This window comes from Camponotus floridanus, unplaced genomic scaffold (genome assembly GCF_003227725.1).
Source record: "Camponotus floridanus strain SB8 unplaced genomic scaffold, Cflo_v7.5 scaffold1, whole genome shotgun sequence".
Taxonomy (NCBI): domain Eukaryota; kingdom Metazoa; phylum Arthropoda; class Insecta; order Hymenoptera; family Formicidae; genus Camponotus; species Camponotus floridanus.
In genome coordinates, this window is record NW_020229214.1 from 6,329,697 (window position 1) to 6,355,614 (window position 25,918).

Sequence of the window (25,918 nt, forward strand, 5' to 3'; positions counted from 1 at the left end):
AACTTTTATTCATATGACCACCACTTATAAGAATTTAACCTAAGATGCTATCGGAAATTCTAAGGCCCGATTTCACCAACCGCGTTTAACTTTAATCTTAGTTCAATTCACTCTTTGTCTCTTTCTAAAGGAAGAGTTAAAAGGAGATAAAGAGTGAGTTAAACTAAATAAGATTAAAGTTAAACGCTGTTGATGAAATCGGGCATAATTGTAGAGTAGAACAGCATCGAATTGATCAATTACATAATTGATAAACAAATCTTTACTTCTTTTGTCTCGATTAATTAATTAAACTCTATTTTACTCCACGGATAAGATTTGTGAACGCACTCATATTTGCATTAGAATGTGATGACACGTGACATGACACTGTCATAAATTTGGCGGGAAAAGTTTAGCTCAGCTGTTCGAATACAACATGTATACATGCGAGAAATATCTTTTATACTTAAAATATAATAAAGTGATAATGGAATTGCGTAAGTTGTTCGTTCATACATAAGATGAGCATGATGGATACGATTTCCACGGAAAAGTTTTACGGCAATAAAATACAGAAGCGCAAATTCAATTCCAACGTTAATTGGGTGAAAACATATCGGGTTATGCCGTCTCATATACTAGGCCCAACGCAATATTGGGAGGAATTTCACAGACAAGTTGATGCTCTGACAGCAGCTGCTGAATGTAGCACTAAACAAGACACACTCTGTATCTTTGCGTATCAACGACCTAGCGATGGTAGTCGCAGATTCGTTGTTGCACATCCCGAAGTCTACTGGTGGTATTACAAGGCAAAACCGCAAGAAGAAAGAAGTTCATACGAGGTGAATACTTGAACACACGTTCATTTCATTTATTTTAATATATGCTAAATCATTAAAACATTTAAAACAGTTCTCTCTTAAATTTAAAGAATAAAAGATAGAGAAGTACACATACACATGTCAAAAAAGATTGTACAAAAAAATGTTATAAATTTTTAACAGGTAATACCAAAAGATTCACCGTGTTGGTTGTATCTGGATTTAGAATATTTGGTCGAATTAAATCCACTATGCAATGGATCACGCATGACCAAGACATTAATAGATATTATACGTGTATATTTACTAACCCACTATCACTTGTTGTGTGATAGAAATAACTTTTTAATACTGGACTCTACATCGAGCACAAAATTCAGCAGACATGTGATTTTCACCATGAAGGATATGGCTTTTAAGGATAATTTACATGTTGGAAAGTTCATCAAAACGATATATAATGATATTATGCTTTATCTAAACTCAGATACACAATCGCATGGAATTTTAAGTCAATTTAATAAAGCAGATATCGAAGAATTACTTGTGGAAACAAATCATGGAAAAAAGTTGTTTGTTGACAATGGCGTTTATACAAAGAATAGACAATTTAGATTATATCTTTCTACCAAATGGGGTAAACAATCGTATTTAACAGTCTCTGCAGATTGCATACATAATCCAGTAAATAAATGCAAAGAAAAGGAATTAGGAGTCTTTTTGGACTCCCTGATATCGTATTTTCCAAACAAGCAAAATTTAATTTTGCTCGAGTTTTTTAATCGAAGTGATGTAAAAACTCAACTTTATTCAAAGATACCAATACAATATAATAACATGGATGATAATCAGATTTCACCATACCCTGAAATAGACGAATATGTTAGCAATCTTGTTGATCCCGGCAAAATACGAATCGCTAAATATTCCGATAAAACCAAAATATTGAGATATGAAATTTATGGTAACAGGTAATAATCAATTATTCTTTTCTATATATATATAGAAGAAATAATGTATTTTCAATAATATATATAATATAAATAATGTATTTTCTATATTATTTTAGATACTGTGAAAACATTGGTAGATGTCATAAAAGCAACAATATATATTGGATTGTGGATTTAAATAAGAAAAAAATGTATCAGAAATGTCATGATGAAGACTGTTCAGGTTTTTTGTCTACACCAAAGAATTTGCCTGAAGAAATTGCTTTCAAGTTTGATATAGAAGGTGATGCTCTTATATCCCATGCAATAATAAATGAAAATATTGCATAATAAAAAAAATTAAAAACTATTACACTTTTTATATATACATATAAATATAATTTATATAAAAACATGTATAAAAATATTTTTTTACTTCTCAATAAATCTCTTTTATAGCATTTTTTTCCTTCAAGAATAAAACCTTTTAACATCTACATAAAAAATGATAAAAAATGATATGTTTTATATTATAGAAATAGAAAACATTAAAAAACAAACGTCAGTTATATTGATATTAATTAATGATATAATTAATGATATATAATTTACACATACAGTTTATTTACATAACGATTATTCTAATGAAAATTATTACAATTGCATTTTTTATGACAATTCCTTATATGTTCCTTATTCTTTACAATATTATATATTGTATATATTTGAAGAATATTTATATATTTTCTTTGTTTTCTTATTCGCAGACATAATATATAAATAACTATATACTTGTACACTCTACATGTATTTACAATTTCTGTGCAAATATATATATATATATATATATATATATATATATATATTATGCATGTGTGTATGTATGTATGTATGTATATACACATATAATATAAAACATTTAAGATATTTTGTATATATAACATATTATGCACAATTTTTACAAAGACAAAATTATTTTTAAAAATAATAATTTTAAAAATATCAAATAATATCTCTTGAGATACAAAAGAATTCAATAATAATGAAAATTTAAAATTAATTATTCAAATTGCAACTTTTTAATACAGTACTTTTTTTTAAATATTGTATTTAAAAAAAAACTCAAATTTTTATTTGTGCAAATTTATACATTTGACACATACATACATATAACTGAAACAATATACAAATATATCTTATTTGTTTTATACTGTTTAGAGAGTTACAATGACTTTATTTTGCTTTGTATAGAAATCTATTTATATATCATATATATATTATCAAATTAAATCACCTCAATTCTCATTACTTTTCCAAAAGCAGATTATCTTCTGTTTATTCTAATTCATTATTGTTTACATATTTAACATGTGATGCAAAGTTTCAATGAATAAATTAAAATTACAATGACGTACTTAATCAGTCTCATTATTTACTTATTATTTGTTGTTTTTATAAAAGGTGAAAATCATTAATTAAATGGAAAATTAATGGGTTGTCATACATTCATAATACTACACAAAAGCATATGCTATTTATTTGATATATATTAATGAAATATTACTTATTCTACGAACTTGCTCTATTTCTTATAGCAATAGTAGATTATTATTCTCTTTGTATTAAAACTTGTATTAAAACATCTACCATTCAAAAGTTACTTCATTAAATCCAATTGTCAAATATCCAAAAATGCAAATAATTTTCCAAGGTAAAAATAATGTAATAAACCTTGTTTTTCTTTGGATGTCGAATTTGTATCCTTATTTTCAGTTTCCATCATATTATTCTGTTGTACATCGTGCGTTACATCCAATTTGTTAGTATTGTTATCAGAATCATCTTGTCGATCTTGGGAATTCCTCATAGACTTTTTACTGTCGTCTAAATTATTTTCTACATTAACTTTAATTTGCTCTTTGGAAACGTCCTCCACAGGTAATGTAAGATGGCTGTTTTCAGACTCAGTTGCATTTTGTTTCATCAATTTGTATTTTTGGTAATCTTTTGAAGCCTGCCTCATGCGAACTAAAAAGTCTGGTAAACCTAAAAAAATATATATACATATAATTATTATCATACATTGAAAAAAGTCTTATCATTTACCTTAATAAAAAGTAAGAAAACAAACCTCTCAATGCTACCCATGCAGTAACAGTAGACGGTACAGCAACACCAGGATCATCAAAATAAGTGAGGCCAAATTCGATGCCTGGTTCATGGAATTCTGTATAAGGCTTTATCACCATGTACGACCAATACGTCTTGACTCTATTACATATTACAAAATTAAAATACAAATTGATTCATTGATATAAAATGTGAAATTAATATTTAATTTTGATAATCTATATACATTAAATCATTCAAATAAATCATTACTACATCATTTAATGAAATACATAAGTAAAGAGCATTGATTAATTTAATTAACAATATTTTATATGTATATCTAATATATATGTTTCTCGAATTTTTTATACACCTGTAAATTCCTCGTCTTTCTGGTACATCAGGATGTTCTGTTACTCGGCTAACAATAATTACAAGTCCCTTCTCTCTATCCACAATCCATCGTCGTTGATATACATAATCTCTGTTAGAAAATAATTTCTACGCAATGCAAATCAATCAATTATTGAATAAGAAGATTTATTCCATTTATTAATGGAAGATGGTAAATTATGCCATACTTACAGGCCAGATCATCTCCCAATGAATAATATCAGTACTATGATTAATGGACAATTCTGATCTTGGATCAGTTTCAATAATCTTTAATTCCTGAGCAGTGGGATCCCATTGTTTTCTATAATCTACATCAATTTGTACTTGTAGAAAATCATCAGCCGTAACATCAGAGAATGAACCATATACTTTGTACGCAAATAATCCTCCAGAATCAGGCTCTTCCTTTCTCCATATTAACATATCTTGACGTTCGATGAAAGGCTGCCAACTACCTGATATTTTATAATTTAAATACCAAATATATATAAAATTACAAAATATAACATCTCAATGTTGAATAATCGATATAAAAACTTACAATCTTGATTAGAGATACAGGAAGATTGAATGTTACATTTACAATATTTCACATTGGGCTGTACAACATCAATGACAAGTCGCAAATGACATTTGGCACAGACTACAGTGGAATCTCGTAATTTATGAATTCCTTCAATCTCACGATTATGTCTGCAAGAAATAAAGTATCATTAGAAAAATATTATTCTAGCAATATTAGACATATGTTTTGTCATTAGCGTAACCGTTTGTCACAATCACCTATTAATTTCTTCATTGCTTATCCTTTCGCGATCCCAATTGTACACGGTTACGCCAGTCGCGCTTATCAAGAAATTCTTAGTGTTTCTGGCGAGTCTCAATCTCCATGATCGCATGAATTCCCTCAACGCCACTTCGTCCCATATTTTCGTGTACAGCTGAAAAATCTGTATGTATCGTCTGATTCGTTGTGCGGCTACAAACTCGAATTGCTTTTTGCAAACGTGGGCCACCTGCGTGCCCTGTTCGCGGAACCATAAACTTATCCTCTTGCGGTAAATGCCAAATTTGCCGCGATTTTGCGTCTTTGGGCCGCAATGCTCCAAAACGATGGCCAATCTGCTACTGCCGTAACTATTATAATTGGTGTTGAATCGTTTGAAAGCACGACCGGTCAACTTCCACGTGTACATCGTACGTTATCGGTGCTGCGTTATATTCTTTCCACACGGAGAGTACGATTAATTAGTCTATTCACTCTCATATATACATACACACATGGAATATTCCACACACAAATAACCGGGAAGTCGCGACGATTCTATACGTAACACCTCGTGTTGGTATCTTGATCTCTCTCTCACGTTATTGATTAGACGCCGCAAGCGAATTACGACGCGTGCATGAAACTCATTTTTCTCTCAATTCGATAGCTATAATCGATCAAGGTCATAATTAAATTAACTATGCTAAGAAATCATCGTCACCGATCGCATACATAATCACCGCGCATAACCAGTCGATTATCAATGGACGAAAAGAAGCTGCGCATGAATGTACGCATGTGGTAGGAGGGGGGAGGATCAATCGCGGTTTTCTAGAATTTGAATTTTCAAAGGCGTGTCGTGTGCGTGTCAATTCCGATTTTTTTTTTTAAAGGAAATAAAAGGGAGAAGTGATGATATAAGGGTGCGTATTTCAATTTTCTAAGCATTTACGTAGCTGACTCTGTACATCTCTAATTTGTATTCATTGATACAAGATGCGAATGATGTCGATCGCAACCGGATCTTTACCATAGTGCGAAAACTAGTCATTCGGTAGGGGCTTTTAGTACTCATTCTGGCCACTAGGGGAAATTTTGACAAGTCGCGTGTGCGCATGCGATCTACATAAATTTTCAAATCAAGTGTATTAACGATACTTCTCTCGAAATGGCACGTTGAGTTTTTTTTAAAAACGAGTCATTACAACAGAGTGATCAGTGTTTGTTAATAATCGTATATATTTACAATTGACATTGCGTATAATTACATAATCGGTCTTATTTCTTTTAACGATGTTGCTGGTGTCTCGCGGAAATAAGTGTAATATTAACGAAAGACGCGCGAAAGACTATATCTGGACTTAACCAAAATATTGTTCCTTATTAAAGGACTCGTATTGTGCACAGGCGAAAATAAAGGTCGGCAGTTATGGTGGGATATACAGGCAAGTTTCGGATATCGTTTTTTTATTAACGTTTTATCAGTTACAATTTTGATTACATACATATAATGTGGATCCTTCTTTAAACACATGGTTGCTATGATACAAATGACGAGGATAAAAATTTGGAGTGCGTAAAAATGTAATTAGATGACAATTTATTTTTGTTTTTATTTTCTTTTTTTTTTCTTTTCTTATTACTTCATTGGTCATGGCGATGGGCCAACACTTTCAATGTATATTAATATAATATACTGAGTTTGGCCCATGTCCACTAAGTGGGTAGGTAGGTAGGTAATATCCTTGATCGCAATTAAATCGTCCCTAATTCGCTAATATTTTACACACTAACAGTGCACAATCGTCGCTCAAGACTGATGTCCGGTATTTAAAGATCTGATCGACCCGCCGATCTCAGGATTGTGTTTCTCACATCGACCACAGCGAGAGGCTTTTCGGAGCTTTCAGTGTACCAAATTCAAAGGACAATAGCAGTTGGTGAGTGATATTATGTTTCTATGAACAATAATGTATCTTTCCTATGCATTGTTTACATTGCTTATCAGATAAACCAAGTAACGTTCAAAGGACGTCTGCAAAAATTCTTATCTTTCAGATTCTTATGTAGTTCAAAAAATCACAATTATATAATTATTTCTAATTCATGCTTAAATGTTCCCTTCTCTTTAGCTTTAAATAATAAAAAAAGAAAATTTTATTGTTGTAGTAAACTTAACTACAGTGCGATTCTTTTAACAAAAATTAACGATAATCTTATCAATAATCTTGATTGAAGAGAATAATTGCATCGAAAGAATTACTCGACAAAAATATCGCCCTATCAAAAAAGCTCAGTTTGATATAGAATCGCGGTTTTTTCGCATAGGATTCAACGATTCGAGTTATAATTGGACGTACACGAGGACGAGACGAAGCTTCAAAAAAATCGACAGACGAAAAGACGACAATGAAAAAGAGTCCTCTGAACTTGGAACAACGATGTATTGCCTTCACTTGTGTTCGTCGTGCAGCGACGAATGGCACGCGTTTTTCTTTCCCTCCTTAGCATTATATACAGGACTGACCATTTATCAACAATTATTTGGAATATCATCCTTTAAGGTAAACAGCATCGGATGGGGACAACAGGGTAAGATGCTAATCGGTCTAGGATCGCGGTTACGTAATATTCGACATTCCGCATCGCTTCCGTAATACTAATCAGCTTCTCCTGAGATTCGGTCGGTGATATGCAATTTGATTCCAAGATAATTGTAAAGTTCTGCGTAGATCACGGCGTAATAATCATGAGATTTTGGTGTTTCGAGTCATAAATTATATCTATATATTGATGATATCGAGAAACAATTTTCCCAAATGTATAACACGCGGCTTAAACAAACGATTAATTAAAAACTTGGCAAAAGACTTTCTTTTATCGAGATAAATAAGATTTGAATATATTGCACACTTCTCGATTTCCATATTCTCTTTCTTCCTTTCTCTATTAACAGAAATTCAAAGCAAAAAGATCTGTTGAAAGATCTTGGTATATCCAATAAAGATAATTAATATATTAGAGGGTACACGAGTCTAAATATTTCGTGCAAAATTGTTGTATCACTACATAAACTTTTGTATCACTAAATGAGGAACTTTGCAAAAATCAATCCTACGATTTAAAGAATAGCTCGATCAAGTCAACGAGAAGGGAGTGATCGCGATAACGATCGCAGCGATCATTCTATTATTCAATCCAAAAATCCAAGTAACGCTTTCGAATACGATCACACTCTTTCTCTCCCTGAGCCAAAATATATTCGAGATCCTTCCGACTTAGAATCGAACCATCATGCGACGAAGAATCTCGTACGCAAAATTAGCAGCATTGTATATGATTCGACCGATCATGCTTTCAGACGTTAATCTTGTCAGAAAGGATGTGTTTTGCTTTGGTAGGAAAATAAATAATTCCATTAAAAAATCCTTAGATTCAACATATTTAAATAATTTTGTAATCTTTTCTAATTTTCTTTTTTCTATGCGATGAAATACCAATTGTTATCATGTAGATTAATCAAACAAAATGTACTAATGTTTGAACGAATAAGTCAATTGAATGAACACGATATTCTATTCACGGATGCTAGCTGAACAATTCGTTTATTAACAGTCTATTAAATATTAATCATGAATTATCGCGGCAAATGTCATTCGTACTAAATCTTGTTGATGAATAGAAATTAAGCTAATCGAACGCTTGCTGTTTATCAGTCGATTGCTTCGTGAATCACACACGATTTGCACAATCGCGAAAGATTTAATTAAAGGTCATCATTTTAAAACGTTTAATAATGCAGTTTACAGCAAGAATTCGGCACAAATTTATTCAATTTCTTTGTTATAATATCTCATTAACTTTAAAATAAAAGTTTCAATCATTAGATAAAATCTTTAAAATTAGACTTCATTAGATGCTGATCAATTTTACAATAATATCAAATTTAATTAAAATAATTTCATTCAAAAAATTAAAATAAATTCTAAATATATGATATTTTTAATTTGACCATTTCTATTCACTTATAGAGAATGATTTTTGGTTTAAGCATTTCTATTCACTTGAGAATCAATGATTTTCGTTGATATAAAATTTGCAAAATTACTCTGCAATTCTAAATCAGTCTCTGGAAAAAGAAGATACTTGTTTAAAATTAAAGAGCAATAATTGTATAGTTCGAAAATTTTAGAATCTAAAATTCTAACATACAAAATGTTAAAACTCTTACTCGTGATACAAGTAAATCATATTCGTTGATATATCAAAGCTGCATTGCAGTATGCAGCGTGCGAATCAAACATGATCTCAGCCGAATCAGGTAAAAACAGAAGATTCACTAACGAATTGCACTAGTCTTTTAGTTGCTCGCGAGAGCGTCGAGCATCGCGCAACAAAGACAGTAATTAACGCTAGATCGCATTAAGTAATTAAGAAATTATACGCGCCATGTTAACGACTATTCGTAATAAATTTTGCGTTGTCTTTTACGTTCGTCGTGTTTTTGCACATTTCGCGTAACTTCAAAGGCAAGCATTTAAATTTTATCCCGGCAATCTCTTCTGATTGCCATATAGCGAAATATTCGACATTTATATACTCTTTCTCGTATGAAAAAATATACGCAATTCCGCGTTTTTTATTCGAAAAAATAGGAAAGAAAGAAAAGAATGAAATGCGTTTGAAATGAAAAGCCGCTTTCTCGCAGATTAATGCACGACCCTAAGTCATCCGCCTTGTGTGCGACCTGTCACTCTATTATGATCGATACTTTCACTGAGCCCGCCGAGCCCGTTGTCCCTCCGCTTTCCTCTTGCGCATAATTAAAAAAACTTGACTCGTACAAGTATGACCCTATATGGCGATGAACAATCATAAGGAGCATCGCTCGAGACGTCCCATAGCGCGACAACTCGTTGAAGAACCATTGTTTGAAATTAAAATAGCTTCTGAATAAAGATGCGGCCGAGAGTTTGCGCGTCTCGTCTCGCATCTCGTGGCTATTCTCAACACTGTTTCAAAGTGCATCGCCGACTATTCGAACGGAACACAGATGAGATTTACCTCTGGATAAACATTTAAAACAATATGCTCTCCAGAGAGAGAGAGAGAAAGAGAGAGAATTTAACGTAAATGATATATATATTTTTGAAAAAATATCTAACGCAATAACGCACGACGATATCCAACAATGATGTTTGTTAAATCTTTATCAATCTGTCATCAACTATGGACTGATTCTACTGGTTAATTCGACTGGAACGATTCTTCATTCCCTTCTATGAGATTCAAGCTAGAAAGAGGCGAAGAATCGATAAAAATACCGCGGTTAAAAGTTAATCATCATCGACCTGTAAATGTTCGACTTTATGACATTGCGCTTGCCTGCGAATGTGTGACTAGTGCGATACCGCGGAATGTCGAGATCTTGTTTGCTCGCAGCGAAGCGTTGCGTGAACCGCGCGGATACGGATCGGACTACTATAACGAAGATCACAGTCCTTTCCTTATACGGAGGGCAAATCGTGCCGCTCGAGGTCTGGGCGATGCACTTTCTCCCGGCAAGGATCTCAAGTATACCGTATAGTATCGTTTCGCCTCCGCGCGATTTTGCCGCGTACTTTGTGTAATGTATTTTATTTTCGACTACGTCGCGCGGATGCAATTTGCTGCTACTTTCGAGTTTCGGCCTAGGGATGCCCGTGGGGCATTGTAATTTCGGCTTTCGTGCGTGTTTCGCTAACAATTAAAAATTTGTTCGCCTATTACTTATCATTTCGTGTATTTTTTGTCGTTTAAATTCAATTCACATTATTAGGGTATAATAATTAATTAATTAATTAATTAATTATAATAGTGTCATTATAATTCGTAATAATATACAACATTTGTCAATAGATCATTTATGCTAAAACCCACCGCATGCTCGTGTCGAAATCATTCGTACATTCTCTCGCGTATTCTCCCGCACATGCATACATACACACGCGCTCCTGATACACGTGCGTTTTCTCTCTTTCTCTCTCTCTCGCTCTCTCGCTCTGCGATTTCGCTTAGCTTTCTCTCATTCTCTCTCTCTTTATATGCACAAGTATATTTTACGAAATACACCCTTCTCCTACTTTCGCACTCTCACACCGTGGGACTGTACTGGCTTCACGCGTGGCTTATCTAACTAATTCATGATTCTTTTTGTGTGTGATTTTGGAGCAAATGTATATGTATGAAATTGTGTATATACGTGTAATATGTGCGTGTCCTTTCTCGTTACATGCGATTCGTTTTTCGCTCTTGGTACCTTCTACGTATAAGCTACATTCGCTTTTATCTGTGTGTTTGTGTGTGTATGCATGTGTGTGACCCACTTTATTTCAATCTAAAAAAAAAGAAATTGATAAAAGAAGAAGATACAAGCTCAATGTGTGACAATATACGCATCCGCATTCAAAAACCGGCAAAATAATGAGAACACAATGGCGATCTCTCGAAAAGGAAGAAAAATTATAAAAATGATACTCGTGTGATGCACACGAATGTCTGATGATCATCTTTGTACATGTCTCAAAATATATTTCCGCGCGATTTCGACATGCCAAGAATGCAGAAAATGTTTTACTCTTTCAGAGAATATAAAAACTTCATGAATTTTTATGTATATATATATGCATGTCCCGTCTCTTCTTCCATTATTCTTTGTGTGAAATTTGATAGATAATCGGATTCGATTCATTCACTTGTACCCGAGGCTTATCTGATTCAAAGATCTCGAAGGCGCGATATACCGTTTTGATTTTCCAGCAAGAAATATATAATATATATATATATATATTGCTCTTTGGATTACAATTAAAATTGAACAAACAGTAAGAAAAACATTTTATCTTAAATTTTGTGCAACAGAATATAAAATCTAGAAACTTTCTTCTTTCGTTTTCTCGCAACAGCACACACTTGTTATCCGATTGACCCGATGTGAAAATAGCGCGCGAATGATGATTGTGTTTCGCGATTTATAATGATAGGAAATATTTGCGACAATAGAGCAATTCGTGACACGCGAATTGTTTATATGCTCAAGTATATGTGCCTATGTTTGTAAGTGTATGTATCTATATATATTCGAAAAATTTGATTCTGAAATCAAAGCAGAGCTCGTTAAATAATGTTTTAACATATGAAATTGATCACATTCAAGGTCAATAATAACTAGACACACCAAGTTGTTCGTGCATGATATAATTTCAAAACAATGTTCTTTTTTGAAGATCATGATGCGTCTAGTTATTACTAGCCCTAAATGACCAATTTCACATGTTAAGGCATTATATACTCATCAAATGATGACGTTAGTCATGTGGAAAAACATCGCGAAAAGGAATCGCAGAATTCGTGTGATGTATTATTATTACAGAATTCGTGTGATGTATTATTACAGAATTCGTGTGATGTGTTATAATTATTACAACTAAAACAATGTTCCCCTTTTTTTCTTACATTTCGACGCGCAGTAATGTGTAACTTTGAATCTCATCAACACAAAATTGTCTTTTCATGATCAATGTAAATGATGCGAATATTTAAAATATTATACATTTTTTCTAGTTTGAGATTTGACTAAATTATTTGCAATGATTAATTTTAAACAATCGTATAATCGTCGTATATAAAAAATCACGAGAATCAAAGATCACATTAATCATCAGGTATTATACTGATGATTAAAAATATAAATATAAATGATTTATTTTTTTTTAAATCATTTGAATAAAAAGGAACACAGATATATGAAAATATACATATAAAGATATAAAGATAATATAATATATAATCTTTATATGTTTATAGTAATGAATCGCAAAAATGTAAAAAATAGGAACAAATGCGACGCGTCTAAACATATAACGAGGAACATACATGATGTTTAAAATGTAACGCGCAAGGAACTTTATTCAAAGATCTACAAATGTCTGTATCGTGTTTTGTGTATATATATATTTTCACTTGACGTACATTGTGTGCATTGTATCGAATCACCACACGCACAAAAAACATTACTAATATATTAAATAATATTATATAAAGGTCCTAATGTTTTTTCTGTTAAAAAAGCTCTGGTTAAAAGTAGAAACATGATCGGATCAAGTGAACGTAAAGTGTTCACCTAGATATATCCCATATATAAAGTTAAAAGACACATATAATTCCTAAAACGAGAGTACGTGCTGTGCTACGTATCATAATGCGATGTATCGTAAATGTAAAACGCAAAGCATTTTGTGTTTAAAAACGCTTTTACATTCTTTTTCTTGCACTGTGGAGATTGATACTGTGTCGACTCGATTCCAAGAATACTTTACACTTATGTTACATATACCAATAATGTTGAACGTTTGGAAACGAGGTCTCTCTTACATGCTTAATTTACGTGCAAAATCTCACACTTTCCGTCAAATAATTATAATAATAAAAGATAAACTTCTAGAACGAGCCCTCAGGATAATCAGCGAGATTTGTGTGTGACGTTTGGTCAATCCCCGCATTTAAAAACATCTTGGAAAGTAATTCTGTCTAGCTTTCTCTCACTCACACACTCTCTCTTTTTCTCCGACTTATTCACTCACATCCTCGCGTACTCATTTTTTCCTCTTTCTCTCTCTCATATAACCCGAGCATATACTCCCACTGTCATACCGCGCATTCTGTCTAGCTTGCATACTGACATTTGCACAAATACGTACTTACGATATAGTTCTTACAATATTTTATATTCATTTACTCTATTAATTATATCAATACTGTTGACGGATAGAGATTCATTCACAGCTCGCATTAGAGCGGATAATCGTCTCTGATGCGTGTAGCATTTCCTTTTTTTCGCTTTCTACTTTTTGTCCAAAAGCGATCTTTCATTGTTCAGTCACATTGTATGTCCCACCTTTCATATTTAATATAATTTTTGACATAAAGTTTTTATCACACACTAAAATACTTGACCTCCTCTACTTCGGAGATCATTGTCCATCCGCACGGTATTCCGAAACGATACAATAATTCACGAGTAAACGGACTCAATTCTCTTTTATTTATCTACCGCTCCTTTCCCTCGATTTCTTCTCGTAATCTTGCCGTATCATCATGACAGACTCGAAGATACCGCGCCACTCTTCCCCCTCCCCCATCCGTCCAAAAATTAGAAAAACATTACGGGCTCGAGTAAACTGCCACCGCACGTAAGTTTGTCTTCATTCTCGATAGTCACAACATTGATTGCAGCAGCATTGCAGGTCGCTCGACAACTCGGCACGGAATTTACCTATCGATGAATCAGAGCACTTTAACACAAACGCATTTCTCGCTTACGAGTTTTATACGTCACTTTCCAATCGAATCACCTCGTTCTCGCGGGAGATGATCCATACGTTCCCCAAAATGTAATTACTTGTGACCACGCTGCGCGAGAAAATATTCAATTTGTTGTAAACAGAGCAGTTGCTGCACCAGGCTCTGCAGCGGATCCTGACCCGGTTGCAATTGACTCTGCTGTTGCTGCTGCTGTTGTCCCTGGAGTCCCTGCGGCTGCGTCAAGCCTCCACCAGTAGACTGAGCAGACGTAGGTGGCAGCATCGTGGTGCCTGGACCTGATTGCTCGGCTAGCAACTGTCGCTGCAGTTGCTGTGCCTGGTAATGAGCCATCGCCATCAACTCCGAGGACTCCATGCCCATCGAGGCGGCGGCAGCGGCGGCGGCGGCGGCGGCGGCGGCTACGTGACCCAACTGCTCCGGATGATGATGGCCCGCTGTTGATGCTGGCAGACTGGGTTGGCAGGCCAACGCCGGAAATACGCCAACATGTGACGACAACCTGCCAGCCGTGGAGCCGGCCGCAGAAGCCAGATAGGCGGCGGCAGTGGGGAGGTTAGGATTCTCGCCCCGCTAGGGAGCCACGTTCTTGGGCCTGCGCCCCCGTCGCCCCCTGGTGGGGGGGCGCGGGGACTCCTGGCCTCACTGGCTCACCGCGGGGCTCTTTTTGTCTTGCTGCTGTTGACTGGCATCCTGCGTTCCCTGTACACCCGCACCCGCACCTCCTGCTTGACCACCCTGGACTCCCTAAAACAGTACATATGCGACGTTAAAAACATGTTGCGTTTTAATATCACTATTAAGCATTTCACTATTGAGCATTATTCATTATTAAGCGGAGATCTTAATAGATTAAAATAGAGACTAAGAGAAAAATGTGTATTTGTGTGTATGTATATTAGGTGAGAGAAGTGGAGATAGTGTAAGATTAGTTTTAAGGAATTAATTGTATAAGTTAGTATAAGTTAGTGAATAAAGCAAAGCGCTGATGTATTTATGTATATTGATTGTAATCCTCTGAGGGAAATAAACTTTTTATTTTACTCTATTCTATTCTAATAGTAGAATCAGTATCTTTCTTAAATTAATTTTTCCTTAATATTTTGATAAAAACCAAGCATTTATGATATTGATTCTTTCAACAGTCTTATAAATAAATGAATTATGTTACCTGACTACCAGGACCACCCTGTGGCGGACCTGGACCGCGATCTGGCGGCCAGGAATTACCAGGTGTCGGTTCCGAATGGAACTGATGAGGATGTGGCGGTGGACCGCCGGCCGCGTCATGACTATGAGGATCTAAATTGTTCGCGGCATCGTATTGCGTGTTCTCCAGCCTTGTTATTAGTCGTTCATCCTCATCTCCAAACTCGCCACCCATCAAAGATGGTTCACCCACGACCATCACATCCTGTACCAAAATAAAAGAATCTCTAATTAATACTCCCTTCTTGAAACATCAATAATCAATCGAGGAAAGTAATCAATTAATTTACCTGCGATGCTAGAGAAAAATTTGGCCCTGGCGAACGCTTTTTGCTGGGAGCGGGTGGCGCATTGTTACCCGGTCCCGATGTACTGCCCTTTCGCTTTCTTCTTTTACTAGCCGGCCGTTGAGATTCTGGAAAAGATAAATTTATCGTGAGCACGACGCGCACTCGATCGCCACGCTTGGCCACGTGTGTAGCTACACACTGATAAACTTAAGAGCACTACCCAGCTGTGGACCTTTCTCATCATCAAAGGTCTCTGACACGCACAAGCACAAGCATGCATCGATAGACGAACAAATACATAGACACATGTCTGGTCTATTTCTTTGACGCGCTACTAAATACTTTGCACTCTCAAGCGATCTTTACAGAGAAACATGCTTAGCATGATAATACAGAGTGTCATAACTGCTTGGTTCCACGGTTTTATCAATATTTAAAAAAAATATCAAGAGGAAATAATGGGTACATCCGAATTGCATAATATTGCAAGTGAAATAGAAAACGCAATTCACGTATAAATCCGATAAAGACAGACAGACGTCCATCGCAGTACGCAACGTCAAGCAATCGAAAGTAACTGAATCATAAATATGCATATTTACAAAATAAAAAGTAAATTAACATTTCAATATAATAATAATGCTTAATTGTGATTTGAAATATTCGTAAAATTTAATTATTAAAAATAAAGCAACGTATTAGCAACCTTAAAAATCTTCAATGAGTTAATTTAATCATTGGAAGGTTCCATGCAAAATCAGCAAATCTCACACTCGATGAGAAGGAAACCGGTAGAACCAAGAATCGCGACAGAGTGGCAAAGAAAACCGACGATAACAACAGTACGTCGTTTCGCGAATGGCAAAGACCGATCTCGTTGTCTATCAGGATCGATGGTCGTTCGGCTCCACTGGCTGGTGCTTCTCATGTAAAGCAACTGTTCGTCTACCTCTCTTACCCGGCGGGGCAACTATCCTCTGCCATTTCTGGAACAAGGTTGTCTTCAAGCAATCACGAGGTGACAACGCATATGCCTTGTGCCTCGACATCAGTTCCTGCATCGGCTCCAGAATCACGCATAACTGTAACAGAATCGTTATATGTATTCAAATCAACCATAATAAAAAAATCGCGCTATCTTTCGTTTTTTTAACTTTGAGAATGTATATAAAATTTCTCTATACTTTTGAGTCGAATTTGGGGCATTGCAAATAATTTATCAAATAATATATGCGATGTTATAATTTGATACAATATTTAATATACAATGAAGTGAATCTTTTACATTTAGATATCTCTTTTAAGTTTAAATATATGAACAATATTCTAAAAAATTCTAAAATATTTCTAAAATATATATATAAAATATTATACATTATTATTATTAATGTATATAAAATAAATAAAATTATTTTTTTATGTTTTCAACCTCAAATAAGACATAAATGATTTGTTTCTTGTGACTCATCTTGTACATACTCATTACTCTAAATGTTAATATTTTAAATAGAAAAAAATCGATCAAATAAACTTTTCAGTAAAATTAAAATCAAACATTTCTAATTTCTTTATATTTTATATGCATTAATATCTTTATATCGTGTACATTATATCGTGTACAACAATTAAACTTAGCAACTTGAAGAATAACTGAAATTTCGCGCGACACCTTCCGACATTTCCTTTACAAATCAACTCTGTCATTGATTTTTCATCCATAAAAAAAATTATTCGAAAAGTGGTTACGCTCTAAACATCGTGTACTAATTTAACAATGAGTAAAAACGTTCTTGTGATCGACGTAACACTCGATGAGCTTTTCAACGTAGGTTCGAAATGCACTTGCAATACCTGGAGATACCCGGAAATAATATTTTCGAAAAAGTAATTATTCCGATCTAATCTTGGATTGACACACCTTGCTGCTATTATCTAGCTATGTCCCTGATTATTATGCATATTTATTCATTTTAAATTAACGCTTATTCATGAACACATGTTAAGGTGTATGTGTAAAAATTAAAAATAATCATTATTTTTCTTTACTTTGAATTTTGCAGGGCAAAAATCTATTTCAGAAGTTCTCCCCTTCATTCATTTGCGTCAAAATTATTGAAAAACCTCTTTAATTTATATTTATTCTATTCGTTTGTAATTTTTAAAAAATTCGATCGTTTCCTATTTCGCGTAAAAATATTTAATATATAAATTTTCAATTCTTTAATTTTAACGCAATCAATTTGGGAACATTAATGTAATTAAGATGACACTTGCACAAAAGATACATACTCTAAGGTAATTGAGGGTGAAGTTGGACATGCCCTGCCTAGTGATGTTTTTGCTGATCTGCTCGAGCATCGTCGGATCCTGTTGCATACTGACAACAGATCTCGGCACCAGTTCTCGATGCGTTCTCACCGACATGTGCCACGACTTTATCCTCATGAGGTCGTCAAAGGTGAATTCCAATATTAACCTACCCTCCGTTAATACCTAAAATCAGAAATTCGAATAACAAAATCTGTCTTGGCTTGCTATTTCAAGAGTATTCGATTTCGCGCGTCACTGTCGAGGAAGGAAGAAAGAGAAGAAGAGAATTCGTAGAACTTGAGCTAGGAAACAGTTTTGCAGAAACTACGGAAATCCAATTAAACTTTAATCTCTTTAATCTCTATATTTTTCTTGCTTTAAAACAAGAGAACGATTAATTTTTCTAATTATGCCAAATTAAAACAAGATGCATGTTTTTATAGCGATCTAATATATATCTCTCCGTCAGAAATATATAAATTACATTTGGAGAAGAAAGGACGAAAGAAATAGATTGAGAGAGTAAGGCTAACGTTTGCGGTCAAAAACGATACGAGATATTCAATTTATACATTTTTGTACGAACATGTCGAGTGTCAAAACCGAGATTACTTCGCAGTCTCGCTAATAAGATATTCGTCTCGGTCAGAAATAAGCACATTTCTTAGATATATTTATAAATATAGCTTTTAGATCTAGATATTTCTAGAAAATATTTGAATTTAATGTCTGTGCGATAAATAAAAGATTTAGGTACATTATATTATACACGTTATAACAATATTATATTATACATTATAATAGATATATTCTAACAAATTTATTTATTATATAAATTCTGTTGTGGAATTGTTCGTACCTTAGTGTACATCGGTTTCCCGTATTGCGTGACCATCGTGCACTGTTCACAGTCCAGGGTTATACTGGTGTTATGAAACGACTCTTTCTGATTCTTCAAAGTATAGTAAAGTTCTGTAACACCGCCATCGAATATCGAGCGGAAATACCTAGGTATTAACGTCCTTCCTATCGCTGAAAGAATAAAAATAGAAACAATTAGAAATAAATGCAAGAAACGCGTTGCGGGAGAAAAAGGGAAAGAGACGAAGCGATTATTAAGATGGACAGCTCTATCTTAGATCGATCGATGCATTGTTCCGTGTTAGATACAAAATTTCTTTCAAATACGGCACATAGATATATATTGCATTTTGAAAAGTTGCTTATAAATGTTTTAAATAAAAATAAAAAAATTTTACGTCTTTAAGTCCCAAATCTTGATTTTGTAATCCATCGCGAAAAATGGGCAAAGATGCATAAATAAGACACAAGAAATAATATATATGTATGTATAAATGTGTAAATTGTTATATAACAATAGTGAAGAAAATAGAAAGAACATTTCTTCTTCTTTTTAATTGCAAAATAATGCATCTTGCGTTATCGCAACTCGTCTTACGGCAAACTTGTCGTTTATATCCGGGCGACAACGACATGCATCCGCAAGACATGTAATCACGTTGTCGCCGTATATTATCGCGACGGTGTGTGTGAGAAGTGACATTAAAATCCACCAACTGCAAAATTGCCGCACAGTGGCACGTCATTATTTAGAACACAGGCAGTATCGTACGAGCTTACCAACGATTAAGCATCAATAACAACGGATCGTGATGTCAAAATGTAAAAAATTAAATGCTGGCACAAAAATCGATTGTATTTAATGAAAGTCGGGAAAACTCTATTCTAGAATGTCATGTTGCTTTTCAAGACATTTTCCTCGTAACTCAATTTTTTCCATGCGTGCTTCTCTATCAATTTTATAAAATAGAGATGTCTTACTTTTACTGCATCTTTTTCCAATTAATTAGATATAACGAAGGAAAAAGTGATTGATTGATAATTATTAATTTTATTGTGAATTTTCAAAAGTTTCTTCACCCAGTGAAACATGCAAATCTGCTCGAGTAATCAATGATACTTACAATATCTCTTCGGTCCGTCTTCCAAGCAGACGTGAAGGGTAAGGGTGGCGTCCTCCTCGAAAAACTCGTTCGCGAAGGCCTCCCACCAAAGGTTGTCACTTTCCTAAATAAAACAGAGAAAAATACAGAAAGAATTAGCTTGCGTGATATCATGTGAAAAAAAAATTGTTCTCGGCGCATATATTGTCGCATCGATGATTATTTTATTTTACGAATTGCAAATTGGAAACAATCGACGAAAGAGGAGTTAGCCAGAGGACAAAAATACAACGAGATGAAAAGGAGAAGAGAGAATGAAGAGGTGACACCTTCCTCCTCTTCCCCCAAAGATGCGCACGAAGGGCGCAGAAAAGGCTGAGGAGAGAGAGAGAGAGAAAGAGCCTGTACCTCGACGCTGAATAACGCATGACTGTCTGGCTTGAAATTATAGCATTCCGCCCCCTCTCAGTCGTAGGAACTACCCCTTGGCTCTGCTGTTCACCACGCTTTCATTCAATTATGCATCTCCACCTCCACTATCCTCCTAGCGCCCTTCCACCAAGTAGTCCACCTATCCCCGCGGGCACTCCTCTTATTATTATTTTCCCACATGCAGCTCGGTCGCTCGACGGTTTTTCTCGCGCACGAAAAATCGCTGTCGTCGATGATTTCGATAACGATCCCTATTTGAAAAGCCATAGATATCATGAATCGATCCAAGATTCTTCATTTGCCATTTTAAGAATGCGTTTAATTCTTTAAGGCGTAATCTTTATCTGTTAGATTTGATATAAATTTAATATAGAATAATACAATTTTTTTTACACTCATTGTGTATATACGCAATATAATCTGATAATATTTATAATTAAATGGAATTTTTAAATATTTCTATGTCCAAATAAATTTTCTTTAGCGATATTATTCTACAAGATAATTTGCAATAAATATGCAATAGATCGAAATGCATGTATTTGTTTCATTTTTTCGATAAAATATTTAAAAAACTAAGTAATTAAAAATGCCTCATTATCTTTGATATAATTAAAATAAAAAACTTTAAGATATAATGTTAGATTGTAGTTTATAATATAATTATTTTAATATAAAATTATATTTATTTTATATTTTTCTTAAATATTAAAGAAACAATGTTACGAGCGACAGAAAAGTTTTCAAATAAACGCAACATTCGATAGTATGCAAAATGTATTCCGAAATATTAATACACTCCGATGGGTTGTTTTCTGAGCACATTTACTTTCGTGAGCAACGCTTACAAAACGCTCATTATCGGAACAATAATTATCATGTTTGTCACTGTAATTTATTATGTGTTTCCACTATTGCGCTTGTCAACAGGCACCTTTTAATTTTGTGCATCGGAAAGTAAACTCAACTTTAACATAATGGCAGGAACGCCCTATATGTGACATCGGTGCATTTAAAGAGAAGAATGAAATAGGAATGAATAATGCTTTTCCTCGCGCATTGAAACACGTGTTTCTGATCGATCAGAAATAAATACATAAGATGCGAATCGATTTGTGCGAGAATGAGATATCGTTCGCGAAACCGGGACGAGTACACTAATCGTGTCAAATCCGCATAGACAATCGGTTTCCGGTGCGGGCATCGACACTGCATTCGCGAAGATTTATTTCGGACGTAAGCTGTACCATGCCAAATCAAGCAAACTGTTACCACTCCCGCGCAAATTGATATTTCTGGCAAGCGCGCCTCGGCCCGGATGGAGGAACCTCGAGATAGAGTAGAAGGCGAAACAGTGACACGATAAGTGTAACTGAACGAGCAAGAAGACGTTGCTCGACAAATAGGTGATATTCAATAATGTGAGGCTGAGAGAGAAAAATATTTCTCTCCAAGAACTGTAGCTAGATTGCTACAAGTTCGGGAAATCATTCGACTGAGACGATGAGAAATCAGCATTTACGCAATATGTAATATGTGTTTTGTCATACGTTTAATGTAAATGTCACGTATTTCGATTCATGTTTAATACGTATAATCTGTTCCGACATGTAATATATGTTTAGATAAAGTGTGACAATTAATTTTCGAATTTATATTTATTATTTATATTATATATTTTTTCAACATTCATATTGCTTATAATAAATATGACAATATATATATATATATATTTCCAATAACGTGTACAATGATTACTCTCGAATTTCTCTCGAATTAATCTCAAGCTTGTCTCGAGTGAAAAATAGTCACAAAAGTCACATAATCAACACCCTTCAATTAGTTTCACAATTTTAAAAACTATATATTGTACGAATATTGTAAAAACTTAATATCTACCATATTTTAATTAATTGCTCGTTAATTATTCCAATAACATTTTTAATTTTTTTAAGTAGTATCAATATGTTTTTTTCAAAAACATTATATTATCAAATATTCGCAGATTGATAATCAAAACCCAATAGAGTAAAATGTACTAAAAAAAAATAAAGATATAATTCATATTTAGTCAAGATTTCTGGCATATTTCTACAAATATGCAAAAAAAATTCTAACATTTAATATTTTATAGTAATTAATTAATAATTTTTATATTTTAATAATTTTTACTGATTCTTTTATATGTTATTTATTAAACTTTTTAATATACTCTGCGAATATGTATAAAGAATGTCATATATGATATTTCGTAAAATCTCTTGTTTTAAAAAAATAATATTAACATATTGACTGACGGGTACAAATCGGATACAATCACCATCGTTTCAATAATATGATGTGACGACTAGATGTTTTTAATTCACGCTAATATTAAAGATATTTTATTTGCTTTAACATAGCCTGCACATAATCTAACATACATGTTTTAAGAATAAAAATATAATAAATTTTGACAGCATCTTATAATTATTTATGTTTTCTATTTATTTACTTAAAAAATTGCAAACTAAATGAATTAATAATAGTTTTGCATGCTAAATTGCTTTAATTTCATTCCAATTTGTATTTTAATGACGTTTTTTTAACTTACAACGCGTTCCTCAGATATTAGTTAATAAATAGAATCTATAAGTGAATAATGTATCTAGGAAATAATACCGTGTTCGATCTGTATTTTGGCCATTCTATTCCATTCTACATATTCGATCCGATAATTCTCTCGCCTTGAACAAAACCGTCCCTCCGACAGTGCGCAAGAAATTCGCACTCGCATCATCCTCGCTGCAGACTGTCGAAATTCAATATTATTCCCACAAAATAAAAATTGATTCTCTCCGCCATAAACTATGTATATATCACGCGAATGACAAGGAAATAACAAAAAGCGACATTCATATATATACGTGTACTTTCAATTCGCCCAAGTTAATAACAGCGAAAATTGCGATGCAACGGAAAGTATGAAAAGTATAGAACTCGAACTCCACCCTGACAAAAACGCTCGACAAAAAATACTACAATGCACGTTATTAATATTAAGAGCATTATTAACAAATTGCATAAAATTTGACGCCGTACTTTGCGTTTAATGCGCACAACCTCTCCTCTAATTTATTTGCAAAGATTGGAAATTTGAGAGAGAAAGAGGACGAGAATATAATTATATACAACGCCTTTGTATTTTCATTAAAATAAACTCTGATATTGTAGCGCACCACGGCGTCTATAATATCGCGTTCAAAGAGATCGACACACATCCCAGAAGGCGAGTAAGGACGAGCAAGGAGAAGAGCGCGGACGCGCAAATCGCGGCGTGATTTTCACGCGCATTTTTTGGCGTCCGTATTAGCGGTAGAGTTAAATGTAATTTGTCCAGGGCCGAAAAGGGCGCGGAGTCGACAAAAAAGAGGCGAAAGTCGTCCACGGTCGAGTTGAATCGCCCCGGATGCGTCGTAATAACCCGGTGGTGGCGCGACGCCGCGTTTCGACCCGGCTCGGTCGCCGAAAAAATGTCCGGCATCGAGTCGTCCCGAATTCCAGTCCGATTCCGACATACCGGACGCGCGACGAGAAAGAATCCGATGTAATTCCACCGTGTTACCAGGTAGCACGGCATTGCGTTACTCCGAGAACGCGAGGAGGCGACGACGACGGTGACGACGGCGACGGCGACGGCGACGACGACGACGACGACGACGACGACGACGACCACGACGACGACGACGACGACCACGACGACCACGACGACGATGACGACGACGACGACGACGACGGCGGCGGCGGCGGCAGCGACGGTGGTGGCGGCAGCGTCTCGACGTCGACGCCGTATTTTAAACCCGCCGCCGGCGCTCGCGACGAATAAATTTCTTTTCATCGATTCGGCCGCGTCGACCGTTCTCGAGACTGCCCGCGACCGATGCGTTCCTTGCCCCCCTCTGTCCCCGGGTGACTCCCAAAATTCTCGCCCTTGTCCCCGAATTCTCGGCTGTACACTCTCGTGCGACTAAGTACGGTTACACTTATGGCTATTTTATTTAGATTCCCTCGTCTTATATTGATATTAAAACTCTCCCGTCCTCTAGTCAGATCGATAAAGTTCGAAATCAGATTGCATTTAGCGCTGAATACGCGGAGAGAAAAATCTCGATCTGTCTCTCGCAAGAAGACGTTAGTCCTCGCTATAATTTTTCTCCGAGAATTGAAACTAATAGTTATAATTTAGATCGAGTTTGTGAATCTTTTATATCTGAAAAAAATGTGTTTTATATTAATCAGACGTAAAGCGTGTTGTAGGAAAATTAATTACTCTAGAGATTTATAAAAAAAAAAGGGAAAAAATTGACAACACACAACTGATTCGCCGATTTATAAAACTAAAACGCTCGAAACTATACTCGATTTAATTTAGCGCAAAGAATGATTTGGCGAATGAATTTTTGTATATTGCCGTTTCCATAGTCTCCGCGGATGAACGCTGAGAATATTCTCACGTGTCGGCTATATTCGAACACGGCGGAATTATATCAGCTCGAAATCCTAATTTTTTCAATCCATTCCTCGCGAACTCGACCGATGAAATCCGTCCCTTTTTCATCCTATCCGTCCATTCTTCACTTTTGTGATTTTTCGCGCGTCCCGACTGGCAGCGCGGACTATACGCCGGGGTTGCTGTCGGTTCTTCGTCGGGACTGTACCACCCCACTGTTGTTAGGGGGGTGTGGGGAGACTAGGGGTGGTATATGATCGTGTATATACGCCGCCGCAAAAGTATTGTCGGCGCGCTCCACCTCTCGATTTTCTCGCGAAAATCCTTTTCGTAGGGAAATCCGTGGACTAAGTGGCTGCGCGCTATATCGAAAATTCGGAAAAATTCCCCGCCACACGACCATCATTTTTGAGAAATTTCGAACACGCGGTTCGCCCGCAGATATATTTGGTAGGATTTCTCTCTGGCGCGACGAGCCCGGACAAAACTCTTCCGGCCGATCGGAGTATATACGGCCAGGGGCGGCGGCGCGAGGGACGAGCGTGAGGGGGGGAGGGAGAGAACGAGGGGATGGGGGGTACAATATGGGTTATCGAGGGGGCCCCACCCCCAGGGGAGAGCAGGGGCCCTCATTTTATTACCCAGGCTCCCATGACGGTTCTCAACCTTGGCCGAACTTGATCCTCTCGCGCGGTAGCTCGCACGTTTCATCTCGCGCCAAAGTTTCGCGTAAACACGTATTCGCGCGAGACCGCCGTTTCTCTGTCCGACTCGCCTCCTTTCGATCCGCGGTCTCGCTAGATCGAAAAGGTATCGAACGCGTTCGCACGTCTACATCCCTTGGATGGA

General features: G+C 35.3%; 4 protein-coding genes across 10 annotated transcripts in view; 1 reads left to right on the forward strand and 3 right to left on the reverse strand.

The window, feature by feature from the left end:
- Positions 1–169: 169 nt before the first annotated feature.
- Positions 170–2,100, forward strand: LOC105259180 (DNA-directed primase/polymerase protein). The gene is made up of 3 exons (XM_025415216.1): positions 170–827; positions 990–1,777; positions 1,876–2,100. The coding sequence occupies exons 1-3, from the start codon at positions 504–506 to the stop codon at positions 2,087–2,089; spliced, it is 1,326 nt and encodes a 441-aa protein (XP_025271001.1). The 5' UTR covers positions 170–503; the 3' UTR covers positions 2,090–2,100.
- LOC105259181 (stAR-related lipid transfer protein 7, mitochondrial) lies at positions 1,612–5,792 on the reverse strand. 2 transcript variants are annotated; one of them, XM_020029970.2, is made up of 7 exons: positions 5,030–5,792; positions 4,788–4,939; positions 4,436–4,701; positions 4,224–4,351; positions 3,870–4,009; positions 3,470–3,784; positions 1,612–1,671 (listed from the first exon to the last, which is right to left on the reverse strand). In XM_020029970.2, the coding sequence occupies exons 1-7, from the start codon at positions 5,440–5,442 to the stop codon at positions 1,655–1,657; spliced, it is 1,431 nt and encodes a 476-aa protein (XP_019885529.1). In that variant the 5' UTR covers positions 5,443–5,792; the 3' UTR covers positions 1,612–1,654. The 2 variants fall into 2 exon arrangements, with proteins under 2 accessions (XP_019885529.1, XP_011269250.1); XM_011270948.3 differs by lacking the exon at positions 1,612–1,671 and having other exon boundaries at positions 3,184–3,784.
- Positions 5,793–12,869: 7,077 nt separating this feature from the next.
- On the reverse strand, positions 12,870–14,876 carry LOC112637910. Its single transcript, XM_025408605.1, has one exon. The coding sequence runs from the start codon at positions 14,736–14,738 to the stop codon at positions 14,451–14,453; it is 288 nt and encodes a 95-aa protein (XP_025264390.1). The 5' UTR covers positions 14,739–14,876; the 3' UTR covers positions 12,870–14,450.
- A 101-nt stretch (positions 14,877–14,977) lies between these two features.
- Positions 14,978–25,918, reverse strand: part of LOC105259182 (LIM domain-binding protein 2) — a 142,026-nt gene continuing 131,085 nt past the window's right edge. For 5 of the 6 annotated variants that reach the window (XM_025408595.1, XM_011270951.2, XM_025408588.1 and 2 more), the window contains 7 exons: positions 20,170–20,272; positions 19,044–19,216; positions 18,164–18,367; positions 16,824–16,956; positions 15,875–15,999; positions 15,547–15,789; positions 14,978–15,122 (listed from right to left, as the gene is read on the reverse strand). In XM_025408595.1, coding sequence (XP_025264380.1) covers positions 15,018–15,122; positions 15,547–15,789; positions 15,875–15,999; positions 16,824–16,956; positions 18,164–18,367; positions 19,044–19,216; positions 20,170–20,272 — 1,086 coding nt within the window. In that variant the 3' untranslated portion in view covers positions 14,978–15,017. The remainder of the gene's footprint in view (positions 15,123–15,546; positions 15,790–15,874; positions 16,000–16,823; positions 16,957–18,163; positions 18,368–19,043; positions 19,217–20,169; positions 20,273–25,918) is intronic. The other variant, XM_025408582.1, reaches the window with a different exon arrangement.